Here is a 10,610-nt window from a genome sequence, read left to right as displayed (position 1 = left end):
AACGCTTTCTGAGCATCACACCTCCCCAATCATATCTGGAATTGGTGATTCTGTGTTTAGAATCTGACCCATTGTGGATGACAAACTGGAGGATGTCAGATGGGATACAATGTACTAATGTCTAAATGGACAATCATATTTTGCTTAATCTAATAAAGCACCTTTTGATTACCAGTGTATTTAATAGTCAGGACTGAATGGACAATTATCAACCCTGACTCACATTACATGAAGGTTTATTATGCTGTTTAAGACCAGCGCAGTACTATTTTGTAGACATTGAGTCATTACATTAAATTGTTGTGGATAGTGCAATATCGTGTACTCATATGAAATGTACATTTAGGACATGTTAGGATAATAAAAGGCATGTGAGAGTAGGTGCAAGGAAGATCTTTCTAATAAACTCAGAAGAGAGTGTACTTTCATGAACTTATACACACAATATTTATATACAAAACAAGACAAATATGTTGTTTGCAGTACTGTACTGGAAATATTTATTACATATTCACTGTATTTTACAGAATAAGGTGTACATCTTGTCATAATTGCCATAATGTTAAGGAAACGCTTTTAGAGAAAAACATATCATGCATTATTGTAATTTATTCTAACAGCTTAATTCCTGAAGAATATTTTCTACAAATATTGTCTAATAAAATAACTTTAAGGGCCTTTCTAAACCAGTTATAAAAGTAAGCATAAACCATAGGATTACATGCTGAATTTGAATAAGCAATCCAACTAACTATTTCAAACAGCTGAGGTGAACCACTGTATCCAGAAAATGTCAAAATTGTGCTGTAGATACAATAAGGTGTCCAAAAAGCAAGAAACCCTCCCATAACAACAGCCAGTGTTTTAGTAGCTTTTCTCTCTGACTTGGTAATGGTGGGCTGCCGTCTGGTTGTATTTAGATGAGAGACAGCATTGTGAACTAAACGTGACTGTCTCTGTGCAACAAGATATATTTTCATATATATGCTCACCATGATAATAGAGGGGATGTACAAAGAAAATAAAGATGTTATCAATGCTGTCACTGGACCTAGAACCAATGTACACCCCCCCTCACATAAAATATCACTGTATTGTTGACTACTTAAAGCACTTAGATTCATAACTATAATTCCAACTGCAGCAGAATAGCTCCAACAAACAATAATCATGAAAAGCGTAGCAGGAGGAGTTATGATGCTGTGGTACAGCAGTGGGTAACATACTGCATAATAGCGTTCAATGGAGATAAATGCTAGATTTAAAACAGAGGTAGCACACAATACAGCATCAAGGGTGCTGTGTATTTTACAGAATACAGTCCCCAAATACCAGCAGGTCTCCACAGTGCGTATCATACTGGGAGGCATCACAAACACTCCTACAAGCAGATCAGCTACAGCCAGAGAGAGTGTGAAGTAGTTAGTTGGGGTGTGGAGCTGTTTGAAATGAATGATGGCTATAATGACAAGAAGATTTCCAACTAATGTAAGAAGTACCACAACACTAATGATACAGTAAACCACAGCTCTTACAGTGAGTGGATAAATGATCTTTTGACAAGAGTTAGAATGATGTTCATAACAAAGAGAAATGTTTCCTGTGCTCCAGTTTTGTTTAATGTCCATTACATTCCTTTCTTTATCTGTAGAGGAAAATTACATCAACAAGCAATATTAATCAATAAACATGAAAGGTAACATGAAATACTACTAACATTAGTTATTTTTTAAAATAAGCAGCCATCATTCACCCATGTCCCTTTTCATGTCTAAATGATGGCTGCTTCATGTCCAGACTTACCTCTGTCTGCATCCTAGTGCAGTGTCAGCACTGATGAGAGCTGCTTTCATTTATAGAGCCACAGTCTCTGTAGCAGGAACACCATTCTACTAAATCACGCCTCTGAGCTGGTCACATAATATTACACCTGACAATAACTAACAATGAATTAAACTACATTTTCCACTTACATCTTGTCTCTGCTATTAGAAAAGTGCAATTGTATGTAATTTATCTGCATATATATATACATACATACAGATAAAAACGGTCTGCAAGCGAGTTACATTTTATTAGTGGTGGGCCGTTATCGGCGTTAACGCCGCTAACGACGTTAATGACCCACCAGTAATGTAAATGTATTAAATTCTTATTCTCTAGTACAATAAGAATCGTCATGCCATTTTTTATTCCATGTGCTCTTTGTTTTTCACACCTCTCTGTAATGTGGTAGGACTCAAACACATAGATTTTTTGTAGAGTAAACCCAAATGCCAGCCCACAGGCGAAGGGAGTGCTTAACCTTCCATAAACAGATATGGGAAAAAGGGCAGTAAAATATTATGCTGACAGGAGGCAACAAGAGGCAAACAAACGAGAAAATAATAACACTCAGGGAGGAACTCAACGTGAGGAGAAAAACAGGGGAGAACACAAAACGTGGAATAATCAACACAAAGCAAAAACCAAGGGGAACCAAACTAAGGACACCAGGGGAAGGAACTGGCTCTCTCAACCAAAATGACACAAATAAACAAACAGAAACTACCAACAACTCGCAAACTTCCCATGGTGGCAACAGTGGGAGCCATCCTGGAGTCAGACCTGACAGAACCACTTCCCCCAGGCCTGACCACAGGATCACTTCTGGGTGGGTAAATTGGATTTCCCAAATCGCTCTGTCCTTCAGGTAATCTTGGATAAGATTGGGATCCAGTATCCGACTGGCCAGAACCCATCTGCCCTCCCATTCAACTAAAAAGCTCTCGACCCAGGACCCCACAGACGTCCAATGACTGGCAGATGGTGTAGGCTGGAGCCCTATCAATAACACGGGGAGCGAGCGGCGCCGGAACACAGGGTAGACCACACAAAATGGGACGAAGCTGTGACACAGGGAAAACAGGGTGCATACGGAGGGACAGAGGGAGAGCAAGACAGTAAGATACTGGATTAGCCTTGCACACCACCTTAAAAGGAACCAGGAAATGCGGAGCTAGCTTATGGGTACTGCCGTAAATCAGTAGGTCCTTTGAGGACAGCCAAACCCGCTGAAATGTATGTTCAGTGCCACCACTCTTCCAGAGCTAATTTCACAGCAAGAGGTTCTTTATTGCCTACATGATAATTACACTTGGCAGGAGTGAGGCGGTGGCAAAAAAGGCCCAAGGGTGAAGTTTAGGGTTCCCAGAACATTGGGACAAAATTGCTCCAACCCCAGCCTCAGATGCATCAACCTTCACGATGAAAGCGAGACCATGTTCAGACATATGGAGCACGGGAGCTGAAACAAAATGGTTCTTTGGTCTTTGACAGCCTAGGCCTCGGGGGTCCACACAAAGCCTCCAAGGTTCTTACTTAATGAACCTTCAGTAAAAATTGGCAAACCCCAAGAGGCTCTGTACTTGGTGGACAGACGTGGGGACAGGATGCCACGGTCCGGATGAACCAGTATGCCATGGTCCGCATTTTAGCGAGATCCATGGCAAACTTGCAACCGGGAGAGTTGTTGTTCAAAAATTAGAACACTGCAGCAAGAATCCCTGACATTATTCAGGTTCCCCGAGTAACGTGCAGGGGAAGGGAGAGCTGGCTCACACTGAACTGTCGCGCTGATCATCAGGGGGTGTAGTAGGGGGAGTAGGAGTAGCTGGAGTAGGGGGAGACTGCCCTGATAGGCTAACAACTAAATTCTGCCTGAACCGCAACAACTAAATTCTGCAGTTGCTCAAGAATTTGTTGTAGTGTTTGTGTCGCCCTTCATCTGCCCTTGTCTGGTTAGCATGGTTTTTAGTTCATCAATCTCTCGGGGTACAGCTGGATCCATGTGGCAGCTGAATTGTTCTGTAACGCGTAGATAAATCCACTGTGTAGATTTTTATTAGAGCGAACCCAAATGCCAGCCCACGGGAGAAGGAAGTCTTTAACCTTCCGTGAACGACAGATATGGGAAAGGACAGTAAAACATTATGCTGATGTGTGCACAAACGGACAGAAACCGCCAGGGGAAAACACTAGCTCTCTCGCTAGCAATTTAAGTAACTCAAGTTTCCCAACTGAAACAAAAAACCCTGACAGAGAAGGAGACAGAGTGGGGAAAACTTGAAAAAGGCCAGTGAGAATGGCGCAGGAGTGAGAGTACTCAAAATAACTGGCATAGTGAGAAATCTCCGAAAGGAGATAGAAACGAGATGACAAAACACCAAAACGCAATCTGATACCGACAGAGAAACGAATGACTGCTCATAACCGAGAACTACCCACAACTCAGCAGTGATGGACTGCAACTGCTCTTCCTAAATAGGGAGAAAGGCAGCCACATTGCGCTGACGAGAAGCGACTCACAAACTTCCCATGGTGGCAACAGGGGGAGCCGTCCCAGAGTCAGACCTGACACCCTCATATAGTTCTCTGCCCTTTATAGTTCTCACCTGTGTCTTTATGTATCATTAGTTTTTGTTCCCTGTTGCTGGTCATTTGTTCTAGTCCTGTTTGTGCAACCATAATGGGTTTGTTCAAGCCTATTTAAGTAGCCTTCATTCATGTTGCTTAAGCCCATTGTTTATGCATAGCCTTTTGTATTTAGCCTGTCATTTTGTTACCCTAGCCATGCTGTCCACTTGACCTTTTTGAGGTTCAAGCATGTAGTTTGTTTTTCATTTTTCTTTTTTTCCTATTTTTCCCAGGTAAAACACACTGTTAAGCCTAGACTTTTAGGCTCAGTAACAGCAAATGTGGCAGAAAGGTGCAGCAGGTGTGAAATCTGCAATACAGAGCCTGTGAGCCTAAATAATTAAAAATATTTGTATGTGCATATAATCTGGCTGTCACACTTCAGAAACTATATATCATCAGTGCTTTCATCCATCATCACCAGCACATGACTTCAGTAGCGAACCGTGACCATAAAACCTGGGCCCGCTACCCCCCCCCCCCCCCCCCCCGAAATTTTTTTGTTTTTCCTCTCCTAATAAACTGCAATAAAGAATAAAGAAAAAACCAAAAACCGAGATGACAGTATAGCTTTAGAAGCGCAATAAACAATAACATTCGTACTAGATAACTTGTTGAGCAAAATAAGTTTCCAAACAAAATAAGGTTCACAGCTCCGTGGTTCTCGGAAGCGGAATATGTAAATATGTAAATGAGGACGTCAAAGGGATCAATCGAAACTAGATAGCGGCGGTAGGCTAACGACAGCTAGCGTCGCCACAGCGGGCGGAAATTATCATACAGTTAAGCCCGCCCACTAAGACGGCAGATATGATTGGTCGATTTTACTGTCATTTGAAACTGGTATTGCGCTGAATTATAACTGCCAGGCCCTCTGTAAACGAACAGCGGGCATCACAGTCCTGATAGGGGGAGACACAGGCTCACTTAACCCCTCACCTTCCAACACAGATTGAATAGACACGGGTGAATAATTTATTTGCTTATATTTCTGTAATTGTTTAGATGTCGATTGTAAAACTGTAAGTAGATCAAATTAAATCGGATAATTATATATATATAATGTTTTAAGAATATTTTAGGCCCTCTGAGAGGGCGTAGAGGGCCCTGACAGTTCCCCACTGCATGACTTTGATGTCACAGGTCAATGTTTGCCAATGTTGTTCAATAAGGAGCAGCATAAGTTTTTAATCAACCATTGGTCACATCAAGCCAAAACTTTATATGGAGCATCATGCGGTCACTTTTTGTGAGGACACTCGGTGATGATGTCATCGCTAAAAAAGCATGGCTGCTATCAGCCAATAAATTGGTTTCAGCCATTGGCCACTGACATTATATGTATACATTTTCATGCATTCTAATCAAAGGCAAATCATTTCCTCAAAAGAGCTAGTCATCTACATTAATGCACTCCCGTTAGTTAGGTAACAACGTCATTTTGTCAGTAACGGGATAAAATAATTAATTACTTTTCCTGTTGTTACAACGCCGTTGACGTTACTGGTCATTAAAAGCGGTGCATTACTATATATTGATATACTAACAGTAATCCGAGCGGACCCCTGCCCAGGCTAGTGAGGAGTAACAGATCTTGATAGGTCATGGTTCTCGGTGTAACACCTGTCTAACAAGTCAGTAAGCGATTGGCTAAGGTAGCGTTATGGTAGCCAATCAGAGCCAGTGTTGTTATACGTGTGCCAAAGCACACCAGTGACACACAACACAAACAGAAGAGGCAGAAATGGCGAGTCAGGAGCCGAAGAAAAATTAGCATTTTCAAGGTGGCGATATAAACATTAATTAATGTTATTGTGTTTTTAAAGGATTTTATCCTGCAATGGTCTGTGGATGTACAATAAATATCAAAGGTGATGTACAAACATCTTTCTGATCTACTCATTTCAACTGACTGAAAACTGCTTTTTCAAAAAATCCTTATTCTTTGACATATAACTTTTTTTTTTTACTGTAATGCAAATAGTTACTTTCCCTGGTAAAGAATTACGTTTGTTATAGAGTGTCACATCACACAACCAACCGGACTCTAATACCCAGAATTCCTCACTCTCCCCAGCCAGAAAAGCCATAATAAGATCATCATCACCGGATTATTGATTTCACCTGCATGTCTGTTATTTAAGCCAATTTCCCTTTCTGTTTGTTGCGAAGTATTGCCTCATTATTATGTGTGCTTACCAAGCGTTTCCACAGCTACAATTCTGGTTCCGACCTCTGCTTCTGTCCTGGTCTTTCGTCCCTAGCCTGCTCCCACGGATTTGGTTACCTGATTACACCTGCCACGTCTCACAGCCGAGGAGAGAGGAAGGCGCTTAAAAGAGGGTTTGTGCTTGTATTGCGGTCAAGGGGGGCACGCCATACATACGTGCCCTGTACGCCCTCTGCGTTACCATGCTCCTAGTGAAGAGACCAGGTCCTTGTTGCATACGACGGTGGTGAGTTCTACTGAAAGTCAGCTGGTGTCCAAGTCTTCAACTATACCTGTCCTTATTCACTCTGACTCCCCCCATTATCTTACAGCCCTTATAGATTCCAGTGCGGAGGGAAATTTCGTACATGCGAGGCTGGTTGAGGAGATGGGAATCCCTACCCGACCCCTGTCATGACTCCTCAAAGTAGCTGCCTTGGATGGGGATCCTGTTGGTTAAACTCCACACTAGTAGCCTGCACTCTGAAACGGTGTCATTTCTCGTGCTTGAATCTTTATCTTATTCAATCATTCTTGGTTTACCCTGGCTAGAAAAACATAATCCTAATATATCGTGGACTATGCGAGATACCACCAGTTGGTCGCCTTACTATTTTTCACACTGCCTGAAGTCTATACGTGCATGTTCCACTAGTATTGAAAGCCCTAGCGATTATCCTGCCATTAAGATTCCAGAGGAATATTGCGATCTCTCTGCCGTGTTCAGTAAAGAGAAAGCCACGCAGTTGCCACCTCATCATCCTCGAATAAGTAAAGGAGTAGTCAGAGAGAGAAAGGTGACAAGACACCTCGTAGCGAAACACAACCACAGGAAAAGCAGAAGCAGGCTGAAAACGTGCAGACTTGACCAAACGAATCAGCAGTGATCCACTTCACCAAGCTTCCTTAAGAAGCCCTAGGAACAGCTGAAACAGATCACCGCTGATTGCGCCCAGTGAGTCTAGGGCTGACTCGGGTGCCTCTCATGGTGGTAGAAGGAGCGTCATCCGAGCCAGCCCTAACAGAGCCCCCCCAGGCCAGAGACCCCGCGGCCCCAATGCGACGGCCATGTTACGGCGGTTGTCCAATAACCAGTTAACTGTCAGGGCTGGCTCGGATGCCACACCATCTAGCTCTACTAGGGGCACCCGAGTCAGCCCTAGACTACATCCATGCAGTCAGCAATGATCCGTCTCACGTGTTGCCATGGCTTCTTAAGGAAGCTTTTGGAGACGGATCATTGCTGATTCGTTTTGGTTATGCCGGTACGTTCTCAGCCCTTTCTCTGGTCTCTCAGTCTCTTGTTGCATTCTCAAGTTAAAGGTGTCTTGCCACCTTACTCTTTCTCTCTCCCTCTCTTGTTCTCTCCTCTTCTCTCTCTTGTTCTTTTACTTTTGGCCTATCTCAAGTTTTCCCCAAGCTATTTCTCTTCCTATCCGTTATTCTTTTATTTTGGGAAGGTTTTGTTTTGTTGTGGCATTTTTTGCCTGTAGCCAGATTCTTCCCCTGGTGTTTTTTTATTTCAGTTTTGCGCGACAAATTTTTTCCGCATCTTTTAGTTGCCTTTGTTATTTTTTTCTACCCTCTCGGTACGGGTGAGTTTTGCCAGTCTTCCGCGTTGTTTTTTGTTTCCCTTTTCCACCGAGTGTTCCCGGTTAGTTTCATTTTGCGGGTTGAGTTTTTCCGCGTCATTTTTGTGTTGGAGTTTTTGCCACTGTGTGTGTGTATGTGTTAACTCCGCATTTACTTTTCTCACATATTATTGTGCCAGACTGAGCCGGCACTTGGGTCTGCCTCTCAGTATATTCACGCGGTGGTTACGTCACCATACCCACCACGTTACATTAACAGTGTAAAACGGGTCACCATTGACCATGCGGGGGGCCAGCGGAGCCGGAGCACGGGGCATGTCACACAAGACAGGACGGAGACAAGACGCATGAAAAACCAGATGAACCTTCATGGATGGCGGGAGTGATGGGGTTAATGCATTTATCCACCTTGAAGGGACCCAAGTAGCAGGTTGCCAGCTTCTTAGTTCCACCGCGGATCAGCAGGTCCTTAGTAGACAGCCAAACGTGCTGACCCGGGCAAAACAAAAGGACCAGAAGGCGGTGTTTGTCAGAGTTATGACGATAGCTGGTGGAGGCACACAGTAAGGCTTTACGGGCCTTATGCCAGGCTAACTTATATTGACATACCATGGCCCAGGCACATGGAACAGCCACCTCCTCCTCCTGGTCAGTGAACATGGGGGGCATACCCGTAGAGACATTCAAAGGGAGACATCCCGAGGGCAGAGTGCCACAATGTGTTATGGGCATACTCGACCCACAGAAGCTGATCAGACCAGGAGGAGGGGTTGGAGGATGCCTTGAGGTCCTGGTTAGTGCACTCTGTTTGTCTGGGGGTGAAACCCAGATGATAAACTAGCTTTGGCCCCCAAGAGCCTCAGGAAAAAACCCCAAAAGCGACTGGTGAACTGGGGTCCCCTATCGGACACCACATCGGTAGGGAAGCTGTGTTGTCAGACTATGTGATGCAAAAAGAGGGAGGCGGTCTCACGGGCCGAGGGGAACTGAGGCAAGGCCAGGAATCTTGCTGTTTTGGAAAACCTAATCTATGATTACCAGAATAGTGGTATTACACCGAGAGGGAGGTAGGCCACACGCAGGAAGTGGGCGTAACAAACCTGCAGGTTTAGTATGAGTCACCTTATTTCTGGTACACGTTTCTCAAGCGGTGACAAAACGAGTCACCTCTTGATCCATCATGGACCACCAGAACCTACCCTGAAGGAGCTTTAGCATATGATGTGACCTGGGATGAGCAGCAAAAGGTGAGTTGTGACCCTACTCCATTACCTTCTGTCGTAACCTAGGGTGGACGTAGAGACAACAGGAGGGACCACCACCAGGCCATGGGTCTGTGGTAAGTGATTGCTTGACCTCGGTTTCCACAGCCCACTGCAGAGGTGCCACAATTTAGGACGCTGGCAGTACGGTGCTGGGCTCAGAGGTGTCAGGTGGCGACTCCCACTGGCGGGACAGAGCATCAGGCTTAGCGCCCAAAGAATAAGGACCACCTGGCTTGTTTGGGGTAAAGACACTTGGCCTGCTGGAGGTAAGCCAGGTTTTTATGGCCAGTCCAGACCAGGACGGGGTGCTTGGCTCCCTCCAGCTGGTGTTCTTTGTTCCCCACATCGTAATTGCATTTGGCGGTAGACATGTGGTGGGAGTAATATGCACACTGAGAAAGATTAGGTTCTCTGAGAGAACGGCACCCACCCCATAGTCAGAGGCGTCGACCTCTACTACGAACAGTAGGTCGGGATCCAGCATACACAACACTGGCTCGGAAGTAAACTGCCTTTTTTAAGTCGTCGAAGGCTCGCTGGGCTTCAGAAGTCCAGACAAAGGGACCGGAACTCTTTTTGGTGAGAGTGGTCAGAGGAGCTGCAAGGGTGCTGAAACCCTTAATAAAACGGCAGTAAAAAAACACTGTACCAGGTGGAGTGATGTAGGAATAGGCCACTGTCCGACAGCCCGGACCTTAGAAGGATCCATGACTAGAGTGTTCTGGGCAATATGATAGCTGAGAAAACCTATTTCTTGGATGTGAAATAGGGACTTCTCTAGTTTAATGTACAGATGGTTTTTCGAGGAGAAGCTGAAGCACCCGCCGGACATGTTTTTTATGTTATGTCTCTGATTTACTGTAAATAAGGATATCGTCCAGATAAACAAAGATGTACCTGTTCAGAGCTTCCCTTAAAACTTCATTAAAGAAGCGCTGGAACACAGCCGGGGCATTCATTAAACCGAAGGGCATGACCAGATACTCATAGTGGACAGAAGGTGTGATAAAAGATGTTTTCCATTCGTCACTTTCTCTCACCCTGACTAAATTATAGGCACTCCTCAGATCAAGCTTCGTAAATATCATG

General features: G+C 44.3%; 1 protein-coding gene across 1 annotated transcript; it reads right to left on the bottom strand.

The window, feature by feature from the left end:
- Nucleotides 1-608: 608 nt before the first annotated feature.
- On the bottom strand, nt 609-1,903 carry LOC143523635 (trace amine-associated receptor 1-like). Its single transcript, XM_077018195.1, has 2 exons — nt 1,804-1,903; nt 609-1,645 (listed from the first exon to the last, which is right to left on the bottom strand). Exon 2 carries the CDS (start codon nt 1,626-1,628, stop codon nt 609-611), a length of 1,020 nt encoding a protein of 339 aa, XP_076874310.1. The 5' UTR covers nt 1,629-1,645; nt 1,804-1,903.
- Nucleotides 1,904-10,610: the final 8,707 nt, after the last annotated feature.

Source organism: Brachyhypopomus gauderio, chromosome 9, assembly GCF_052324685.1.
Source record: "Brachyhypopomus gauderio isolate BG-103 chromosome 9, BGAUD_0.2, whole genome shotgun sequence".
Classification (NCBI taxonomy): domain Eukaryota; kingdom Metazoa; phylum Chordata; class Actinopteri; order Gymnotiformes; family Hypopomidae; genus Brachyhypopomus; species Brachyhypopomus gauderio.
The sequence above is the reverse complement of the archived record's forward strand: the minus strand, read 5'-3'. Positions and strand labels throughout refer to the sequence as shown.